Source organism: Malania oleifera, chromosome 5 (assembly GCF_029873635.1).
Source record: "Malania oleifera isolate guangnan ecotype guangnan chromosome 5, ASM2987363v1, whole genome shotgun sequence".
NCBI lineage: Eukaryota > Viridiplantae > Streptophyta > Magnoliopsida > Santalales > Ximeniaceae > Malania > Malania oleifera.
Genome location: NC_080421.1, coordinates 58,915,682 through 58,939,535, shown reverse-complemented (window position 1 = coordinate 58,939,535; position 23,854 = coordinate 58,915,682). Strand labels below are relative to the sequence as shown.

At 39.5% G+C, this 23,854-nt stretch overlaps 1 protein-coding gene across 1 annotated transcript in view; it reads right to left on the bottom strand.

Moving 5' to 3' along the window:
• The window catches only part of LOC131155471 (vesicle-associated membrane protein 721-like), a 39,082-nt gene that overhangs the window by 12,692 nt on the left and 2,536 nt on the right, over window positions 1-23,854 (bottom strand). The window contains exons 2-4 of the mRNA XM_058108637.1: window positions 22,780-22,921; window positions 22,549-22,669; window positions 22,299-22,361 (exon numbers count right to left, since the gene is read on the bottom strand). Coding sequence (XP_057964620.1) covers window positions 22,299-22,361; window positions 22,549-22,669; window positions 22,780-22,921 — 326 coding nt within the window. The remainder of the gene's footprint in view (window positions 1-22,298; window positions 22,362-22,548; window positions 22,670-22,779; window positions 22,922-23,854) is intronic.

Below are 23,854 nucleotides of genomic sequence, written 5' to 3'. Positions count from 1 at the left end.
ATTTGTTTAGGGAGAATTGACTTTGTGTGCCTAACTGCTCCTTAAGAGAATTGCTTGTGCGAGAGTCACATAGCGGGGGTTTGATGAGACATTTTGGGGTACAAAAGACTTTAGATATTCTGCATGAACACTTCTTTTGGCAACATATGCGTAGAGATGTAGAGAAAGTGTGTTCTAGATGCATTTCATGTAAACAAGCTAAGTCTAAGGTCTTACCTCATGGCCTTTATATTCCTTTGCCTGTACCTAGTGAACCTTGGTTAGACATTTCAATGGATTTCAAATTAGGTTTGCCTAGGTCCAAAGAGGGTATGGACTCTATATTTGTGGTGGTTGATAGATTTTCTAAAATGGCACATTTTATTCCTTGCCATAAAACTAATGATGCCACGAATATAGCCAATTTATTTTTTAGGGACATTGTGCGATTGCATGGCATTCCTAGGACAATTGTGGGTGATAGAGATGTTAAATTCCTGAGCTACTTTTGGAAGGTTTTGTGGGGAAAGTTAGGAACTAAGCTATTGTTTTCTACTACTTGTCATCCTCAAACCGATGGTCAAACCAAAGTAGTTAATCGGACTTTAGCTACCTTATTGCGTGCGGTCATTCAAGGGAATTTAAAATCATGGGAAGAATGCATACCACTTGTTGAGTTTGCTTATAATAGAACTGTGCATGCTTCTACTAATTTTTCTCCATTTGAAATTGTTTATGGTTTTAATCTTTTGACTCCATTGGATTTGATGCCGCTACCTGTGAATGAGATGGCTAGCTTAGACGGACGACACAAGGCTGACTTGGTGAAGAGGATCCATGAACAAGCACAGCAACACATCGAAAAGAAGAACCGACAATATTCATCTCAGGCTAATAAGGGGCACAAGTTCGTTACTTTTGAACCGAGAGATTGGGTATGGGTGCATATGAGAAAAAAGAGGTTTCCTACTATAAGGAAAACAAAGCTACACCCGAGGGGTGATGGACCTTTTCAAGTGGTAGAAAAGATCAACGATAATGCATACAAGTTGGATCTACCGGGTGAGTATATAAGGTCAATGCAACTTTCAACGTTTTTTTTTTTATGTAGGTGATGATTCGAGGACGAATCTTTTTGAAGAGAGGGGGAATGATATGAACCCATAAACTCTGATTGCACACGATGTTCTGCACATGCCAAGCGAACCCATCACAAGAGCTAGAGCCAAGAAGGTCAAGGAGGCTATGCAAGGACTAATCGAGAAGTTGCTTGAGCGAGAGTCAATGACGACCATGGACACTAAAGAAAAGGACTTTCTTGAAGAGCCTAAGATGGTAAATAGTCTAAAGACGTGTGAAGCTGGAACCTTAAGCCAATAAGGGCTGTTTAGGGAATTTTTATGGACTAAATAGTGGGCCAATTGTGTCAATTAAGCATGACATGTGACTTGCACATGTTTCATTAAATGACATGGCATGCTTAAGGTTATGTGGGGCTCTTTTATTGACTAAATTGATGTCATAGCCTATTTTTATTGGCCGAACTGATGTCATGGGTTTCTTTTATTTTCTATAAGTAACCGACACTCTATTGTATTAAAGGATGATTATTTTTGGCTGAATACAATTACAAGTGAGGTTTATTTCTCTTCAAGTTCTTCATTGAACTTTCACCAAGCTTATCAAAGGTGCTACCTTTGTGGTGTTCATCCATTAATTTGATATTCTTGGTTTATGCTTCACGTCAAGAAATAGGTCAAGGATCCACTGCCATGTTGAATTTTATTTTGGGCTTGGGGTTTTGATAAATCTGATTTGGGGTCTCTGAACGTTCATTCTTGGGGTTCCGTATCACAAGGCCTCTTGTGGCAGCTCATCGCCCTATCTACTCAGTTTCTTTGTGGCTGCTAATGGTTGCTTTATGGTTTTGAGCTGCTTTCACAATAAATTTTCCATCACCCTAGAGGCTTTGGTCAGTTGATAAAACAAGGAGATCTTAGCAATGCTAGCTTCTGAAACTTACCATGCTGCAACTAGCTCAGCCTCTAAGCAGACAGCCTCCGCCAAGCATGCTTCCTGTGCGTGCTTTCGTTCAAAGTACAACTACTAGGACAAATGAAGAGAGTAGTGTGTCTAGGCCTTCTGATCAGATAACAAAAAATCCTGTTCAAGATCGCCCTCACCCTGATATTTGGGAGGCTACTTGAGCAAAAATGCCTTACGAAGCTAATCCAAGGATAGGGAATGAGGGAGATTCTAAGGATTGGGAGATATGTAGATCACCTCTTAAGTAACCAATTGGGCACCAAACTCATCCTTTCTCACCAGCAGCTCAGCCCCATTTTGAATGGCTTAGCCCACCTCCTTTAACTTCACTAACAAAAGACTACCAAGTTCAGGAGAATAGATTATTAAGGGCAGATACACATCCACCAACTTCATAGTCTGACTGAACCTGTTGAATGTTCTTGCATGTATCTTATAAAGTTGAAGGGTTGTGAAAAAAGCAAGGACAAACTGAGCTAACTAATGAAAAAAGAACTCTGCAGGTCAACAGCATTGCCGCAGAGACGCAGATAAGCGAATAATTTTGAATGCAATTTGATCATGGAGAAGGTATGACTATATTGGGAGGAAGTGGGATCGAAGTTGAACCTCCTATCTGGTTTGAATGACCCAACTTCTGCAGTCCTCCCAATGTGCTCTTTGGATTGTCACACCTCCAATATTTGCTTGTCCTTACCACTGGCCATGGAGCTTTTCTGTGTCCTAGTCCAAGGTCACCAAAACAAGGAGCACTTGCATTTCCATTCACATGCATTGTCATAATGGAAGGCTCAAATTGGGTATGTTTTGAAGAGGGTGGCTAATGAGACCCTTTTTAGGTGCAAGGGTCATGGCCAAGGCACTTGGTAGGGATTCATTTGAAGAAGGTCTCCCTAAATAGGCTCATTCTCCTGGTTACTTTCAACCTAGCTCCTCGCTAAATCCCACCAAAACTTCATCACCAGCCTCAAAAGCATTAAGTCCTGAAACAGCGCTCCAAGGGGGTGACAATGACAGATGGAACACTTGTTTGTTGCTAACACAAAGAGCTGAGGATGTATCTAAGTAGAGGCTAAAGGCATAGTGCTAGGGAGTGACAATGTAATGGGACAAATTTTTTTTTTGCGGGGGGGAGATTGCTTTACATGTATTCTCCAGGGATTTATAATGAATCTCAAATTACTTGTGTCAATAGTTATATGGTTGTTCTCTTTAATTGAATAAAATAAGTAGTCCTTTTCTTCATTGCGTGTTGTTGTCCTGACAGTGACGTACCTTATTGCTCTGAATATTTTGTATATGAATGTCTCTCGCCTATGTGATCTATTATTGTTTGTAATGATGTTTTCCTAGTTACGAGTGGTTATCAAGACTAATCTGGTACTCATGTTTGCAAGCTTGAACATGTGATTATCAGCTGACTCAATTGGGGGAAAGCTCTCGATGAGTGCTGTGCGGCCCTTAATTGAGTCTTATTTGGGGGTTTGTGACAATTGGCATTAGAGCACAGTGTGTGCAAGCACCATGAGTGGTAAATATGAGAACTTTAAGGTATGGAAAGTCAAAACATGTCGAGACGCTTAAGGCAAGAGTGGCAAAACTTGAAACCTTGGACACAAAGTTCTTTGAACTCCAAAGGTTTGTCACGGAATCGTTAAAAGAGAAAGGCGTGCCAATAGAGCTTGAGGCCACCAAAGAAAACACTAGAGGAAACCTCTATGGTGTATATGAGCTTGAGGAAAGAATTACGAAACTTGAGAAATTCATTCCACACATAAAATCCCTAGAGAAAAGGCCAATAGAGCTTGAGGCAGGAACAATGAGCAATTGGAAGCCTTTGAGAATAGGCCGAAACACATTGAGGGCGTGTTGTCATCCCTTACATCCCAAGGGAGAGAGCCAATAAAGCTTGAGGCCTCCTTACGGTAGTTAACTAACAATTTTTATTTGCTTGCAGAAAATGTCAAAGAGTCCATTAGTGATTGGAAAGAAGATTTGAAGGAAATGGACAACTTACATAACATAATTGACCAATTTCATAGCAACTTGCAGGAGACGAGTGTGAAATCAAATGCGGTGGCACAGATGTCCCGAAGGCTGATAATTGATACCATTGAGGGAACTCGCATGAAGTTACAGGAACCTAAAAGTTATGGGGACGCCGGAGATACAAAGGAATTGGACAATTTCATCTTCGATTTGGAACACTACTTTAAGTGCTCATGGATCAAACTGGAAGAAGAGTGAGTGAACATCACAACAGCATATCTTTCCGAGGATGCTAAGTTGAGATGGAGAACCAAATGCGAAGATATGTAGCACAATCAGTGTGCTATCGATACCTAGGAAGGAGTGAAAGAGGCTTTGAAGGCACAATTTTATCCAAAGAATTTAGATTACATGGCATAATGCAAGGTGTATGATTTACAACAAACAGGCTCGATAATGAGTTATGTACAAGAGTTCCAGGCTTTGATGCTTGACAAACATGGCTGAATCTAATAGGTTATTCCATTTCCTCCAATGACTGAAGACATGGCCAAAGAATGAATTGCGAAGGCAAGGGGTTCGTGACCTCCCCTCTACCCTCACAATGGCCGAACGATTAGACGATTTTTTAGATAGTTCTCTGAAGAGGAAATACCCAATGTCCGCCAATAATTAAAAGAAGCCCAACAAGGCGTATAAACCTACAATAAGGGAAGTGACAAAGGAACTAAAAGTTATTAGAGAGATAGGAGACCTTCAACAACTAGGGAGTCGAAGGGCAAGCATACAGGGAATACCGACCATCGATCTCGTGCTTTCTTTGCATAGGACCTCATCGCATAGCAGAGTGCCTTGAAAGAAAGGCTGTGAATGCCCTCAAGGCCTTACAAGAGGGAACAGAAACCTGGAAAACAGATTCGGGAGAGAAGTAGGATATGGTGGGAGCCTTAAGGTTTTTGGGGGTGTTGGAACGTTGAGCAATTACCAACAAGTCTCGGGAAAAGGGCATAATGTATGTTGATCAAATATTGAACGGGAAGACTACCAAGGCCATGATTGATACAAGTGTCATTCATAATGTTATCATTGATACGAAAGCCCAACAGTTAAAATTTCAGGTTTATAGGGGTGTGGGAAAATTGACGACGGTAAATTTAGAAGCTTTAGCCACTGTAGGAGTCACCCCTAAAGTGGCCTACCAAATGGGGCCCTGGCCAGGAACAATAGACTTCACAAACGCACCCCTCAACGACTTTGATTTGGTTCTAGGAATGGATTTCCTCAAAATTACGCGCTCAATGCTGATTCCCGCTACCGATTGCCTAGTGCTAATAAGGGGATACCCCTTGTGCTGTGCCAGTAGCCCGTAGCACTAGAAAAGAAAAGAAGTTGCTTTCAGCTCTCCAATTCAAGAAGGGAGTGAAGAGGAGAGAACCTTTGTTCATAGTGTTACGTATAGATTCAGGGGATAAAGAAACAAACGCATGTCCGACTAAGATCAAGGAAGAACTAGAAAAATTCAAAGAAGTAATCCTCGAGCAGCTCCCTAGCATTTTACCAAACCAAAAATAGATAGACCATGAAATAGAGCTCCTCCCTGGAGTAAAACCTCCAACCCACATCCTATAATGAATGGCATCACCTGAATTAGCTAAAGTTAGAAGACAACTAAACGAACTACTAGAAGCAAGATTCATCCGGCCATCAAAAGCACCTTTTGGGGCTCCAGTGTTATTTCAGAAGAAACAGGATGGGAGTCTGCAACTATATGTGGATTGTCGAGCCCTCAACAAGGTGACTCTTCGCAATAAATATCTTATTCCATTAAATGCAGTTCTTTTCGACCAGCTAAGTACACCCAAATACTTCACTAAGTTGGACTTGAGATCAGGAGAACATCAAGTGCGCATTGCAGAGGGGGATGAACCCAAGACCACTTGTATCACTCGGTATGGAGCATTTGAATTCCTTGTTATGCCTTTTAGACTAACAAATGCACCTGTCATTTTTTGTACTTTAATGAATCAAGCTTTTTAGGACTACCTCGATAAATTTGTGGTAGTCTACCATGATGACATTGTGGTGTTCAGCTCGTCTCTAGCTAAACACAAGGAACATCTTCAGCAAGTCTTTCAAAAACTCAAGGAAAATCAATTGCACCTAAAAAGGGGAGAAATGTGCTTTCTTCTATAGATGTATCAAGTTCTTGGGGCATATCATTGAAGAGGTGCATATACGAATGGATCCAGCGAAGGTACAAACCATCCATGAGTGGAGACCACCTACATCCATTGAGAGCTATGATCCTTCTTAGGACTTGCCAAGTACTATAGGAAGTTCATAGAATGGTACTCTAGAAGAATCGTGTCATTGACAAATTTGTTGAAAAAAGGGGTAAAGTGGGGGTGGTCAGAGGATTGACAATCGGCATTTAATGAGCTAAAGAAGAAACTTGCGGGAGATCCAGTGCTAATCCTTCCCGACATGACGAAGCCATTTGAAGTGCAGGCAGATGCATCAGACTTTGCATTAGGGGGAATTTTTTTGCAAGAAGGGCAGTTGCTTTTGAAAATTGAAAACTAACAAGTACCGAACGGAACTATACAGCCCAAGAGAAAGAACTTCTGTGGTACACTTTCTTTGGGTTTAGACGCACTATCTCTTGGGGTCCAAATTTGTGGTAAACACAAATAATGTGGCTGTCACACACTTCTTGTGACAACCAAGACTAACTTCAAAACAAGCCCGCTGGCAAGGGAAACTAGCTGAATTCAATTTTGACTTTGCATACAAGGCAAGGAAGACTAATTAGGTGGCGATGCTTTAAGTAGGAAAACAAAATTGGCAGGATTGAAATTCATAAATCATCTATCGACTAGTGGGGCTACTTTATCCATGAAGGAACTTATCAAGAAACACTTGAGAATAGATCAGCAGTCCCAGACATTGATAAAATTGGTAGAAGAAGAGAAGACGCAAGAATTCGGAATGGAAGATGGGTTGTTAATGACAAGAGGAAGGGAATTGTACATGCCCAAAGCTAGGAACTTAAGGAAGACATTATTAAAAGAATGCCATGACGCTTTGTGTGCTAGACACGCAGGATGGCGACAAACTTAAGCACTAATCACACAAGGGTACTACTAGTCGCATATGGAAAATGATGTAGTAAGGCATACAAAAACATGTTGGATTTGTCAACAAGCCAAGGTGGGGAGAAAGAAGACCCCGGGATTGCTTAAGGCATACAAAAACATGTTGGATTTGTCAACAAGCCAAGGTGGGGAGAAAGAAGACCCCGGGATTGCTGGAGCTGTTGCCAATACCAACAAGACCATCGGAAAGCGTCTCTTTAGACTTTATTGACATAATCTTGGTGGTGATAGATCGATTTTCAAAACACGCAATTTTTGTACCTGTTTCAAAGTCATGCTCAGCAAAAAAGACAGTTCAACTATTCTTCAAGCATTTAGTGAAGTATTGGGGAGTTCCAAAGAGCCTAATCAATGATAGGGATGTCAAATTCACTGGTGGATTTTGGGGAGAACTATTTTGCTTGATGGGATCAAGCATTAATCTTTCCAGCTAGCACCCTCAAACAAATGGCTAAACATAACGCTTTAATGGGACGTTGGAAGAATACTTGCGACACTTTGTGAACTCCAATCAGAAAAATTGGGTTTCACTATTGGATACAGCGCAATTTTGCTTTAATTCTATGAAATGTTCTGCAACTAACAAAAGTCCTTTTGAGATTGTGATAGTCAACAACCAACTCTCCCGCACTCTTGATGGTCCATATAGTGGAAATTGCCCGAGAGCATACCAATTCACAAAGAACTAGTTACAAAACATAGAAGTCACTCGAGCTCAGTTGGAAAAAGCTTCAAAGTGCATGAAGATATGGACGGCCAAAGGGCAACAACCACAACAATTTGAAGCTGGAAACCTGGTTCTTGTAAAAATGCCACCAAAAACATTTTGATTTCTTCATGGCAAGGATAAAAGACTTTTACGACGATATGAAGGCCCAATCAAGATGATGGAAAAAGTTGGACATGCATCTTATCGACTTGAACAACTAGAAAGAATGAAGAGCCATAGATAACCAATCCATCCAGTGTTTCAAGTCAGCAACTTAAAACCATTCCATGTTGATGAAGAAGATTCGCATTGACAAAAGTCAAGGAGATCAACCATTTTCAAAATGAAGACTATAACCAAAGATGAAAGATGTCGAGGAGATCCTTGCAGACAGAGTCGTCAATGAAGAAGGTTGTCAACAACAACAATACCTAGTTAAGTGGATAGGGCCAGGAAAAGAAGAGAACAGTTGGGAGAAGATAGAAAACCTCTAGCATGCCATGCAGAAGATTCAAGATTTCATGAACTCCAAGATAGTGGCATCAGAATTCAAAAACTGAAGACTTCTTACAGCAAATTGACGAGTATGTTGATAAAACAAGTAGGGGAGGATGTTAGGGGGTGACAATGTCATGGGACAAATAAGAGGTAGAGATTGCTTTAGATGTATTCTCCAGGAATTTAAAATGAATATCAAATTACTTGTATCAATGCTTGTATGGTTGTTCTCTTTAATTGAATAAAACAAGTAGTCCTTTCCATCATTGTGTTTTGTTGTCTTGGACAATGATGTACCTTATTGCTCTATGAATATTTTGTATATGAATGTCTCTTGCCTATGTGATCTATTGTTGTTTGTATTGATGATTTCTTGGTTACGAGTGGTTATCGAGACTTATCTGGCGCTCGTGTCTATAGGATTGAATGTGTGATTATTGGCTGACTTGATTGGGAAAGAGCTCTTGATGAGTGCCACGCGGCCCTTATTGGCTTCAGTCAATTATGTGCCAGTTTCTTCCCTTTTCTTCCCTAATTGTACCAACATGAAAAGAAAAAGTTATCATAAATAATATCAGCCACCTTCATAAAAAAAAGTATCATTCTAAAGGCTATGATTTGGGTAGTTTTACTATAAAATAATCATCAAGTCCTCGTTCAGGCCCCGGTGCAAGGCGAATATGGCATGATAAACATGAGGATACTTGTCAAGTCTGTAAGGTTTATAATCCTAATCATAGGTAGAATGGGGGGAATCGGGCAAAATAAGCTTGGCAAGCTTTTTCTGACACTTAATATTGTTTTGTTCCCAAAAACATTTCAATGCTCCTCCTTTAACATCTTCCATATTGACCTTAAACTAGGGATCATATTTTGATTTTAATGCAAATTCAAAAGCCCTAATGAACTCAATGCAGTATGAAGGAATCTTAATTTTCTTACTACTAGGCAATTGCAGGGTGAATAGCGCCACATCCCTTGGATGAGGACTTCTTCATTGCATTGTTAGATCAGCACCACTATAGCCTCACTCTTACTTTCCTTTCCTTTCCTTTTTTTTTTGTTTGGGGGGTGGGGGAGGAGGGGTGCTCTCAAATGCTTTCTTCACATGCTCCGTGCGTTTCTCCTCAGGGTGCAGGATCTTGAAAGGTTCATCCAGGAAGTTCCTCAGCCAGTTTACCACCAAGTCATGGAGAGATTGTGATAGAGATCAACATGCACCTCGAGTATCTTTCGTGGATATTGTGACACGTGGACGACCACCCGAAGTCCACCATTGGATGTGAACTTTATTTGCAGCAATTGAAGCTTCTCTTGGAAGCTAGCTTGAAAAGAGGATGACAACTTGCAAGTCAAAGAATCTTGGCTTTTCAGGAAGCATGACAACTAGCAAGTGAAAGAGTCTTGTTTTTTCAAGAAGCATTTATTTCATTTTAAGTTCCTAGACTCTACTATCATAATTATTCTAGTTCCTAGGAACCTATTTCCTATGACAAACTATTTCCTAGGAACCTCATTACCTATGTTTTAAATGTTTTATTTTACTTTTGTATTTTCTTTCATCTCTTAAGGAGCCATGTGCAAGTTATGTGCAAGCTCATGTAAGGCTATAAATATGTCATCACTTGTATTGTAAAAGGGTTCATTGCATTATCAATTAAAAAAGGAAGTCTTTGCTTGAACTTGTGAATCTTGTTCCTCTCCTTGTGAGTGAGTAGTGTGAGGCTACGCTCCGTCTCCCAGAAGATTGGGTGGTGGGAGACCACGACAACATCAACGTCATTATCAACACTACACGCCCACTTCTCTTTCATAGCTCACAGCCACAACCTTCCTCAAGCTTCATTCCTGTCTTAAGACTCCTAAGGATCAACAAGCTTGTTCGTGGTGCGATCGAGTACTCTTGTGTCGTGGTGTTTGTCATTCCGAACATTTTGGTAAGCTCGTTTCCATTCCTTGTTTGTGACCATCTAAAACAGCCCCTAAAGGTACCTTGTAAGCCTTGAAACTCTACCCAAATCCTTGATTGAAAAACCCTGTTCATTCTCTTTGAGTCTTCCTAGATTTTCAGTATGAACATGCTTGCTAGTACCATGCTTAGGGACATTTGATTTGTAGACTAGGACTTGTGATCTAAGACTTCTAATATAACATCTTTTATAGTGCACTTGATTACTCGAATGAAATGATCAACTAAGGGCTTTTAAACCAAATCATATATGTTTTCAAAATCTTAACAACTTGTGATCATTAGAATATGTTTGTGATGTTCATGCTTGGTTACTTCAATTCTTCCCATAGATTGTGATATTGTGTGTGCACTACAAATACGGTCAACCGTATGACTAGGGCTACTTAGAACCGTCTTACATCATATTGGTATCAGAGCCTAGGTTAGGTTCACATTTGACCCTACTTTGTGTGACCAAACATCATTCCAAAGGACTGCTCTAGTGTTGGCTGAATCCTTCCCCAACCCCTAGGATGTCTACTCGAGCCGAGAATCCTTACCGAGGTCGTAGGATTGATGTTGAGAGAGATGCCTCAATATATGAGCTTCAAGATCAAGTCCGTGACTTGAATCAAGAGCTAGTTGAGACCCGCCAAAGACTAGATAGGTTGGAAATCCAACTAGTCCATAACCCACCCCAAGACAATTTAGACCCACCCCTTAAGCGAGGCAATGATGATGAACAACCTAGAGAGCCACCTATGTCTCCTATAGAAAGACCTCCTCTTCCTCCACAAAGGCAAGTGAATCACCAAGATGACGTCATGAGGAAACCCCCACGTCATAAGCCCTATGCCCAACATTGGGGTGATGAGGATTGACGACTATGACGTTGATGACTTTCAAGGTAGGAGATCTTACCGTAGGGACCATCATGATCCTTACGAGAATGTGATGAGGCAAGTGAAGACCTACTTATGATGGACAAATGAACCCTAAAGTCTTCCAACATTGGTTGACAGAGATGTATTCCTATTTTGACTAGTATAGGATGACTGGCCCTCATAGGGTTAAGTTTGCAAAAATGAGGTTGACAGGGCACGCCAAGCTCCATTGGTTAAATGTCGAGAGGCAAGAGGCGAGGTTAGATCATAGGCCCATTGAGCACTGGGACCTAATGAAGGATAGGTTGAGGGAGAAGTCTGTACCCCTTAGCTATAGAGAGCGCCTTATGGATCAGCTTTACAATTTGTGTCAGGGTAGCATGACCGTGTCAGAATACATGAGTCAATTCGATGAGTTGTCTATAAGATGTGATGTCTATGAGACTGTTAGTTAGTAAATCTCTCGATTTCACATAGGATACTGAACTGAGGAGAGCACTGTTTCCCCATCACATTGAGTCCCTTGAACAAACCTATAATTTAGCTCATGACTTTGAACAAATGAATAAAAGGTCCATGGGAAAACGGTTTGGTACCTCTTCAAATGAGTCATACTCTTGAAAGGTGCAGAGTTATGACAAGTCGCGCAATCAAGTCAAGTCACCTCCTGAGGGAGCAATCCCATATGGACAAGGGAAAAGTGTCCATGACTGGATCCTCTCGTCAAAGTTCTAGCAATGCAGTGTGTTTCAGGTGCCAAAAACAAGGACACTTTGCCAAACAATGTCCCACCAAGAACTTGGCACTTGATAGGGAAGATGGTGAGGGTGAGCCTGAGGAGGATCAAGTACATGTTCTCATTCCCAAGGATCAGAAGGACTGGCATCGCACTTCTATTTTTCATGCTTACATCATGTGTGGGAGTAAAAGTTGCAAGATGATCATAGATGGTGGTAGTTGTATAAATTTTGTGCCTAAATCCGCAACTGAGAAGTTGGGATTGAAAGGTGAGCCACACCCACAACCATATAAGGTAGATTGGGTTGATGCCACCACCATGCCCGTGAGCCATAAATGCCTAGTCCCCATTAAGATTGGTGATTATGAGGACGAGATTTGGTGTGACGTCCTTCCCATGGACGTTGCCCATATCTTGTTAGGACAACCTTGGTTGTATGATTTGGATGTCTCACACATAATGGGCGTGCCAACACTTATTCCTTTAGGTGTAATGGCAAGAGAATTGTTTTAAGTCCACTAGGGCCGAAAGGTGAGAAAAAGAAGAAGAAAAAGACAAAAACTAGTGGAAAATAATTGAATATCATGAATTAAAAGCAGTTTGAGCAAGAGAGTCGAAATACACAAGTAGCATATGTGGTTGTTACTAGGGAGACTGAGGCACCCCTTCCTGAGCATGAAACATTACTGGAAGTATCACCCACTTTCCTAGTTTTGAGTTAGCTCCCATGAGAGACATTCAACATGTCAATTGACCTTGTTCCTAGTTCATTTCTGCCTAATTTACCAAATTATAGAATGAACCCGAGAAAACATGAGAAGTTGATGAAACAAGTGAATGAACTGAGGGTAAAGGGCTTTATTCAGGAGAGCATGACTCCACGTGTCTACCCTGCTCTCCTCACTCCCAAGAAAAATGGCACTTGGAGGATGTGCATAGATAGTAAAGCAATCAACAAGATCACCGTCAAGTATAGGTTTCCCATACCTAGACTAGATGATATGCTTGATCAATGGTAGGATCCAAGATTATTTCAAAGATAGACCTTAAAAGTGGATACCATCATATTAGGATCAAACCAGGAGATCAGTGGAAAACTGCCTTCAAGACGAATGATGAGTTCTATGAGTGGTTAGTCATGCCATTTGGGCTAACTAACACACCGAGCACTTTCATGAGAGTTATGATTCATGTATTAAGGCCTTTAATTGGACACTTCCTTGTAGTCTACTTTGATGATATATTGATCTATAGCTAGACTAGGAAGGAGCACCTTGTCCATTTGAGGAGAGTGTTTGAGGTTTTGAGGGAGGGGAAGTTGTATGCCAATTTAAAGAAGTGTACTTTCATGACTACACACATTATCTTCCTTCGTTTTATTGTGTTTGAGCATGGCGTTTCTATTGAACCTGATAAGGTCAAAGTCATTAGAGATTGGCCAACTCCACAGAACAAACATGATGCGAGGAGTTTTCATGGGCTAACTTTAGCACCACCATGGCCCCATTACAAACTTCCTCAAGAAAGGAGAATTTAGATGGTCAAAATCTGCGGCAAAAGCCTTTTTGTATATAAAAGATTTGATGACTAAGGCACCATTGCTACACCTCCTAGATTTCCAGAAATTATTTGAGGTTGCATGTGACACCTCAGGTGTAGGCATTGCACGAGTACTTAGTCAAGAGGGACACCCCATAGCCTTCTTTAGTGAGGAGTTGAATGAGGCAAAACAATGGTATTCTACCTATGATAGGGAATTTCATGTTGTAGTACGGTCACTGTGACACTGGAGACGCTACCTCCTTCCTCAGGAGTTTGTCTTGTACTCAGCCTACCAGGCCCTTAGGTATTTATATACTCAAAAGAAGCTAGGGCATAGACATATGAAATGGGTCGAGTATATAGAGCAGTACACCTTTGTACTCAAACACCGAGCTGGTGTTAAGAACAAGGTTGCTGATGCTTTGAGCCGAGTTGTAGCCACCATACAAACTCTTCAAGTGAAAGTTGTTGGCTTCGATAGCATCAAGTAATAGTACTCTCAATGTAAGACTTCTGTGATATCTTTTCTGATTTGCTGCAGGGAGTTCCTAGATCTCACCCAAACTTTGTGATTCATGATGGATTTCTTTTTAGAGGAACTAGACTGTGTATCCCATCCACATCTCTACGTGATCAGCTGATTTTGGAATTACATGCCGGAGGTGCTGCGGGTCACTTCAGTAGAGATAAGACCATAGCTATGATCGAGGACAGGTTCTACTGGCCTAGTCTGAAGAGAGATGTTGCTAGGATTGTTTCACATTTTATTCCATGCAATAAAACACATGATGCCTACAGAATTGCCACTATATTTTTCAGGAAAGAAGTGAGACTTCATGGTCTTCCCAAAACCATTGTTTCTGATAGGGATGTGAAGTTTGAGAGCTACCTCTGGAAAACCTTATGGGCATTACTAGGTACCAAGCTCAAATTTTCTAGTGCATATCACCCACAGACTGATGGACAGACTGAAGTGGTAAATAGGAGCCTTCGGGACCTATTGAGATGTTTGGTAGGTTAGAACATCACAACTTGGGATTTGTGCCTTCCTATGGCCAAGTTTGCATTCAATAGTTCAGTGAATAGGACCACAGGACTTAGCCCATTTCAGGTTGTTACAGGATATAGTCCTAGGAATCCTGTAGATCTCATTCCATTACCACCTGAGTCTAGAGTGGTGAGCAGGCTAATGAGCAGGCTAATACATTTGCGAAGCACATACATGATTTACACTCTCAGATAAGAATGAAAATTAATTTAAGCAATGAGCATTATAAATCTATTGCTGATGTATATCACAGGTTGCAGGAATTTTCAGAAGGTGATATAGTTATGGTTCAAATTTGCCTAAAACGGATCCCTTTAGGAAAGGTAAGAAAGCTTCATGCCAAAAAGATGGGACCATTCAAAGTTCTCAAAAAAATAAGTTCTATTGCTTACATGTTAGATATTCCTGGTGATTTTGGTATAAGCAATGTATTTAATGTTGAAGATCTAACGCTTTTTCTAGAAGCTAATTCTTTTGCAAAATCTAGCCCTACTAACCTTGCAGATGAGCCTACCCCGTTCATAACTCCAGTTGCACCAGAAAATCCAAATTTACCTTTGCCACCACCATTAGTCCCACCAAAGAAACTCCAGCAAATTGAAGACATTTTGGATGTTAAAACAACAAACACACGAGCTGGAACAAAACAAACCAAAAGTTTTTGGTCAAACGGAAAGGGAAGCCACTATCAGAAACCAGTTGGATTCTTAAAGATGATGTCTTTTGCCTCAACAAGGAGCTGAATATCGAGTACTTTCGACATAATTCTCTGGAGGAGAATTCTCTTTGGTCAAGGAGAGATGATGGGGATCAACATGCACCTCGAGTATCTTTCGCGAAAATTGTGACACGTGGATGACCGCCCAAAATCTGCCATTGGTTGTGAACTTTATTTGCAGCAATTGAAGCTTCTCTTGGAAGCTAGCTTGAAAAGAGGATGACAACTTGCAAGTCAAAGAGTCTTGGCTTTTCAAGAAGCATGACAACTTGCAAGTCAAAGAGTCTTGTTTTTTCAAGAAGCCTTTATTTCATTTTAAGTTCCTAAACTCCACTAGCATAATTATTCTAGTTCCTAGGCACCTATTTCCTATGACAAACTATTTCCAAGGAACCTCATTACCTATGTTTTAAATGTTTTATTTTACTTTTATATTTTCTTTAATCTCTTAAGAAGCCATGTGCAAGTCATGGACTCATGTGCATGCTCATGTAATGCTATAAATATGTCATCACTTGTATTGTAAAAGGGATAATTGCATTATCAATTAAAAAAAGGATGTCTTTGCTTGAACTTGTGAATCTTGTTCCTCTCCTTGTGAGTGAGTAGTGTGAGGCTACGTTCCGTCTCCCCGGAAATTGGGGGGTGAGAGACTACGACAACATCAACATCATCATCAACACTACACGCCCACTTCTCTTTCATAGCTCACAACCACAACCTTCCTCAAGCTTCATTCTTGTCTCAAGATTCCTAAGGATCAACAAACTTGTTCGTGGTGCGATCAAGTACTCATGTGTCATGGTGTTTGTCATTCCGAACCTTTTGGTAAGCTCATTTCAATTCCTTGTTTGTGACCATCTAAAACAGCCCCTAAAGGTACCTTGTAAGCCTTGAAACTCTACCCAAATCCTCGATTGAAAAACCTTGTTCATTCTCTTTGAATCTTCCTAGATTTTCAACATGAACATGCTTGCTAGTACCATGCTTAGGGACATTTGATTTGTACGCTAGGACTTGTGATCTAACACTTCTAATATAACATCTTTTAAAGTGAACTTGATTACTTGAATGAAATGATCAACTAAGGGCTTTTAAACCAAATCATATATGTTTTCAAAATCTCAACAACTTGTGTTCATTAGAATATGTTTGTGACGTTCATGCTTGGTTAATTCAATTCTTCCCATAGATTGTGATACTGTGTGTGCACTACAAAGAGGGTCAACCGAAGGACTAGAGCTACTTAGAACCATCCCTTCATCAGGTTGTGCTGTGCCGGAACTGATAAGGAGAGAAATGGAAGTGAGACAACAACAAGCTGATTATGTAACAATATCATGCTATACCATCAGAACTCCTGACAATGACTCAATCTATGAACCATTGAATCATGGAAGGTTCAAACAATGAACAACTTTGAACTATCTCATGAAGTAACAAGGATTATATAATTCTTGCCCATACTTTTTGTTCTTGGAGGCTTCAATATGATCTGAAAAATGAAGATCATTGAAGATGAAAATTCTCACTCAAACTTCCTGATTATCTTGGGGTAGCTATTGAAGACCTAAGACAAAGGGTGCCATAGCCCTTGTACTTCAAATCAAGAAATGTACATTACATACCATCTTCACTAGGAGCACTGAATTTCAGCCAACACTCAGTAAAGAGGTTCCAATACTTGGGTGAGGCATGAGAGAGGATTCTTAATCAACTCAGGAAATATGCAAACCACCAAACTTGGAGCATATGAAGAGCTCCACAAATGTTCCTAAAGGTCTTCTCAATATCTTTAGAAGGAGCAAGATCAGCTATTCCCTCATACAAGGGCAACAAAATTTGTGGGGTCCAAGAGCCAACTGGTTTCCCTCGACTAGGTAGGCCGCCAAATTTTTCTTAGGCCTTGACCACCTTAATGGAATTGACACAAAAAAATAGATTTACAAAATCAACACAAATGGAAAGACACGCTATGTCTTATCTATTGGATTACCATACCTACCTATGTGAGGAAGTAGAAAGCGAAAGTAGGAATTGTGATTGTACTTGAGCAAAAAAATTCAGCTACAAGTTCAGTATGATGTAGGCCTCTACCACAGTTGTTAAAATCACAATATGGATGGTAGGAACCTACTTTATAAACACAATCATGATCCAATATAGATCGCAAATTGATAGGATCAGAGCACAATCATTGTAGGACCAATAGGAATGACAGGACTATAGTCGAATAACTATAATCATGGCAGGATCATAAGATCTGCAGTACATTATATTTTTCTTATTTTACTAAATTACTCATACTACAGCTTTAGTGTTCATCCAATTCAACTTGTGCGAGGATTGGACAATTTAGGAGTGAATTTTTTATCTACTACTAACAAAATTATGGACTCAATTTTTTCTTAGGTAGATTTTCATTAAGTCGTTCAAACATCAAATATCAACATTTAGGTTGAGGACAAATGTAGATATGCAACAGACTAATGCATTGGATGATAACTATGATGATCTTGACGATGAAGTCAACCATGATGATCCCAATGATATTAGTGAACCAAAAAGTTGTTTACATGTGACACTAACCCTTTCTTTTTTCCTTTTTTTTTTTTGTTAAGATACAATTTTATTAAGGACTGAAACAATGTACAATCAAATGAGGACAAGGTGGCTCAGAGAACAAAAAGCAACAACCAAAAATGTTACAATAAAGCTGCCCTCCAATCCTTCGAAGGTTGGACAGAAGTAAAGTCCCAATTGAATGGGTTCAAAGGAAGCCAAGAATACCAATCCATCCCATAACAAACAAGTAGTAGTACAACCCTTGAACGTTCTCATATTTCTCTCAATCCAAAGAGTTCATAAGATAGAAAAGATCACAACCACTCCATAAAATGCAGAGCTTTTCTACTTGAGCCAAACTTCAATGTCCCATACACTCATGAACAATAGATCTTATCTTCCGCACTCTGAGTTGTCACACAAGCTTCATCAAAGCAAGAGAAAAGAGCATTCCAAAGGTGGGTTGCCACTAGACAATGGAGGAAAAAGGTGATTGTTCATTTTGTTGGGCTCAAGGCACATCAAGCAGATATCAGGACTAGGAGACTTGTAGTGCCCTTTTTACCACAAGAGATCATGCATACTAATGCCATTTAGAGTCGGAGTCCAGATGAAAGTATGAATCTTCAAAGAAACTTTAGACTTCCAAATAATTTGGCTCCAAGGGGAAAAAAAATTAGGAGAAGAGGTTCTTAAATAACATAAGAAGAAAAAAAGATTTTGAAGAAAACCAACCCAAGAAAATCACCCTCCCTAGCCCTCTTATCACCCCTAAAAGAAGCAAAAGCGATCCAACACATTAAGCAAGGTAGTAAGCTCACCAACCTCTCTTTCATTGAGATTCCTAAAAAAGGGAAAGTCCCATGAAACTTATTACATTCTACTACTATAATTTTTGGAGAGAAATTGGCTAAAGGCTTTCGCAATATCTCACCAACACATAGTTACCAAAAAACACTAACACCCTAGTGAACCACAAGTTACAATCATCATTCCAAAACGTGCCACATTTTCATTCCAGAACACAAAACCTAAGGATCCAAAGTCTTAATTCGATATTTTTCGAACAACATATTTTTTTATTAAATAAAGTGGGGAACCATCACATTGTAATTCTATTTTTGGTAATTATTAATATATTCCACAAAAGAATCTAGATTTAGAAACACCTCAATATTTTCTCCAAAATATACATGTTCCATTCACATTTCAATCAATGCTCTATAGAAGTATACCCCAAACGTTCCACTTTTTAAAGGATGTGCCATGCCCCTATCTTGTTTCCATACCATGAACCAGAATGTTCCATTCTAGGAAAAACTACATTTGCACTCTTTATGGAGGATGATGATGATTACAATTATGTTGGTATCAAGAACCACTTAAATCCAATACAAACTCCTTGAAAGATAAAGATAACACTAAGATAGGGTTTACAAAGCTTTAACCTAATCTTGAATTGATATCAGTAATTATCCCTTATCCCAATGGTTCTCCTTGGGATCGTCCAATAAACACACTCCATTGATATTGTTGATTACCTAATTGCCCCCAATCTCGTCCATGGTCGAGCACAAGCTTTGGTATTTGGTATAGGCTGGGCAATGGTTCCTCACAAAAGCTTTTCTTTCAGTTGGCCAATTTTTCCTCCACTTGAACACTGTTCGGCCAGAATATAGTACAAAAAATGCTCCCCTCTCCACAGCCTGAACTCTTCGTTTAAACTTGTTTTAAATGTGACCACACTAAATTGTCACTTCAATTTATCCCTCATAAATGCATTAATGTACATGAATACATGCTGACCTAGGCTGATTGACAATCATATCAGCTCATTACTTAGATGATACATCGCCTTTGGGATAATTAGGGCTGCAAATGAGCCGAGCCGAACCAACCCGTTCGTGAGCTACTCAGTGCTCAACTAGTTTATTAAGTTAAACATGCCGAGCTCAAGCTCAAATTTGGAGATCCTCAGCTAAACGAGCCGAACTCGAGCTGGTTTATACTCAGCTTGTTAGGCTCACGAGCTGGCTCATTTAATAGCTCGCGAGCTAGCTAATTTAATAGCTCGCAAGCCCACTCATATATCATCTCCTTTACTAGTTTGTTAGTAACTCGTGAACTAGCTCTATAATTAAGCTCATGAACTAGCTCGATATTAGGCTTGTGAACAAACTCAATATTAATCACATTAAATATTTAATTTTAAATTTTTTACTTTAAAATATATTTTTTTCATATTATATTTATTAATTATCAATTCATTTAATTTGTTAGTGGCTTGGTTCATTTATCTCGAGCCAAGCTCGAGTTATATATATGCTAAACGAGTCTAAAACAAAAAATTTGAAGCTCAAGCTCATTTATAAATAAAAGAGCCTAGCTCGAGCTCGCCACAGCTTGGCTCGGCTCATTTGCAGCCCTATAATTAGGGCCCTACTATCTCCAAAATTTGAACAGGCAATTTTTTTGAGAATTTTATAAGTGTGTTCTTTATTGTTCAAGCACATCATTATTGCTCCTCTAGAATTTTGATAACCATACCTAATCCTTTGCTGCATTCTCATTTTGGTGCGTACCATTGTCCTTCTAAATTCTTTTTCTTTCAGTCTGGCAGTATTTCCCTAGGTGATCTCTGAACGCATTTGGTCCAAAATTTCACCATCATGTAATTTCATAAATTACTGTTCTTCAGCTAAATTTTGCTTCAAAAGGAACTTCCATCTTTCAATAATTTCATCTATCATTGTTTACTCTTTAAAAAAAATAACAAAAGGAAGGAAATTGTTCAAGAACTTTGGCTGATTAAGAAATGACTGAGGAAACTTCGGTTGGAAGAGAGATTATGGCTGAGGAGGCAATAGGTGGGGAAATTGCTACCAAGAGCTTACTAATAAGTTCGAGGAAACAACCAAGGATGAAGTGCCAGTTTAAGAGTATACGGAAGAACTGTTGAGCTTTTCTAATACCGAGGGTTATCACTTATGAAGACTGCTTTGTTTTATCCCTAGTTTCACTAACTACAATTATGGAAACTTCAACCCATGATGCAAAAGGCATCTGAATTTTGTGGAGCAAAATCCCATTTGACACTAAATTTCGGTAGTCGAAATTGCCCCATTCACTTAGGGTTAAGATTCCCCAAGGATTACTTGCTTATACTTTGTCATTCAGTGGCACGAGTGAAGCTACCTAGCCCGAAGTGTGAACACCTTCATCTTCAAGTTTGATCCATTGACTCCTACATTCCACAACTACCATGTTTGCAGTTCATCCACATGCTATAGATGCAAGGCGGTTAAAATCAAGGTCATAAATTGGATCACTGAAGAACATATTTTATGACAAAGTAATCAACAAATAACTACAATACATTAAAATTTAAAATGTATTTAAGAATTAGCAAACAAATAACAATATCCAAACTATTAAGCTAGCTCATTAAAGTTTGTGCCAACATTCCAAATCCAAAGCAAGGGGTTGGTGATGTGGTATCCAAAAATATCTCCAACTGGTAAATGGTTATTAAGGTTCTTCTTAGAAGTTAATTCCTTGTGGCAAAAGCTGATTAAAAGTAAACATGAGCTCCATCAAAATGTGTGGGAAACTAGAGGAAGTGGCTTTATTTCTCACAATTACCCCTAGTGGCATCTCTCCAAAGTGGGTAATGACAATAGGGTTCATTTTTGGGAGAATGTTTGGGTGGGCATGAACTTTTTGGGGCCGACAATGCCTCGTCTGTTTAAGCTTGCTAAAAATGCACTTATTAGTTCATTCTTGTCTTTTGAGAGAGCTTTCTTTCGCATTGAAATTATATCACCAACCCTCATGTTCTCTGTCTTCTCTTCCCATCTCTTCATACAATCTTCTCTCTCTTGTTTCTCTTAATCGTCTGAATTCTCATCTCCTTGTCCTATTCTTGTCCCCAGTCTCTACTCTTGTTCTGTTCTCCGAAGCTGCAACCTGGCCCCAGTCCCTAGTTCAATTTGTGAGCCCCTTTTGTTCACAGGTTCTTGTTCTGCGATATTATTGTTGAAAGGTAAACAAACCACCAATATCTTCAATTCTGGTTCTGGTTACTGTCGGGCATTGTTTGTGCTGAAATTATGTACAAGATGATGTGACAATATTCTGGCCGATAAGTGTTCAAGTGGTGGAAGAGTTGGCCAATTGAAATAAAGGTGAGGGCTGTTTAACACTTGTTTGAAGAAAAGCACATTCAAACAATCATAAATTGTTTCTAACAATGTTTTTGTAACAGTTGGCCAACCAGTGCAGAAGCAACATCATGTGTTGTCCACAAAATAAAATCTCACGTTCAGTTTTGAAAGAAATACGTTTTCTTCTAGGACAAAAGGATATATGCAGTTTCAAGTGCAGCAAGCAATGTGATGTGTTGTCTACAATAAAATCTCAGTTTCAGTTTTGAAAGAAATATGTTTTAAGAAAAAAAGATACATGCATTCACCAACCTGAGAACGAAGGTTCTCTGTTTTATCAACCAAAAGCTCTATCTTCTCTCCACGGTCAAGAACCTGCGTGCACAATACAAACAATTATCAACATATGATATTCCATCTCTGAATTTTCAAACCTCTCACGGTCCCTTTTCTGAAATTCATGTAAATTACTTGAGCTTCACACAGAGCAACAAAGAACCAACCAATCCGTATTTCATGGTGTGTCCACATTAACCAATCATCTGATATACTAATTTATTACCTTCTCAATATTTTCCATCATCACTCCTTTGACTTCAGAAACCTGAGCCTTCACCTTTGCTAGTTTGCTGACCTCCTCAGGATGATCCACACAGTACTGCATCTGCTCCTTCAATTTGGGCCTACATATTTAACATGTTATCAGCAGCTTAATATTTTCGCTAAAGAGAAGGCACATTTCATTTCATATTGAAAAAACAAAATAATGATGTGTATGGGGAAAGGAAAGTACCCAAACTCTTTCTTAAGGCTATTAGCAACAGCTGTGGTAGCCTTTCCACCACCATATCTCTTGATGAAATCCTCCTTAACTCGCTCGAGAAATGCAATGGGAATCTGCCTGCCAGCAGATTCAACTGCAACTACACAATAAGCTGCAAAATATATTAAACAAACAATTATTAAATAGTTACATAAATTGAGCTTAATTAAGCAATAAATAAATGAAGAAATAAATTAAAAAGGCACATAATAAATACAAACAGAGTAAGGTCCAAAAAACCCACACACCAGCTTTTGGGAAAAAATTAAAGCTACTTGAATTTAGAAGTTCATAATTGGTTCACTGGCCATCAAAGTTGTTTATAGACCCCAATCAATTCTTCAAGTTCTCCCAAGCCCGAACAAACACTGATGCGACAGCTGGGGGTAAAGGTGACATGACCATAAACTACGTTGAATGCTTGTCATCATGCAACTTTACTGGAGCCCAACCATCACCCTGCCACTGCAGGTCATCCTTGAGTGCCACCAACAGCTCCACTTTGACCGCTGCAGCTTCACTGGCACACAACCATCATATCCCCCACCACTGCAACTCATCCATTAGTGTCACCAACAGCTCCTCTTATTTCTGTCTAATTTCCTTCTTTATTAAACCACCTTAATCACAACAATTCAAGCCTACTCACCATTATGTTTGGAGACACAACCCTAACCACATAATGATGCCATTCATAAATGACACACTATAAGAAAATATGCTTTTCCATAGTCATTAAAATAATACGGGCAAAAGACACTGATCTCCCTTGAGATTTGGAAAAAAGGCACTCACCTGCCCTAACATTTCAAAAATCCAAATGACTTCTCCTAAGATTTCAAAGAACCCACAGGCCTCCCCTGACATTTGATTTTTGGGACACTTACTCCCTTCAAAAGGTTAGTCTTTTTGCAAAATATAAGGTGCAGTTTGTGTCTTTTTAGAAAACCTCAAGGGAGATCTATGGAATTCTTGAAACCTTAGGAGAAGTCCTTGGAATTTTTGAAACCTCAAAGGCAGTCAATCTCCTTTGTCCAAATAATAA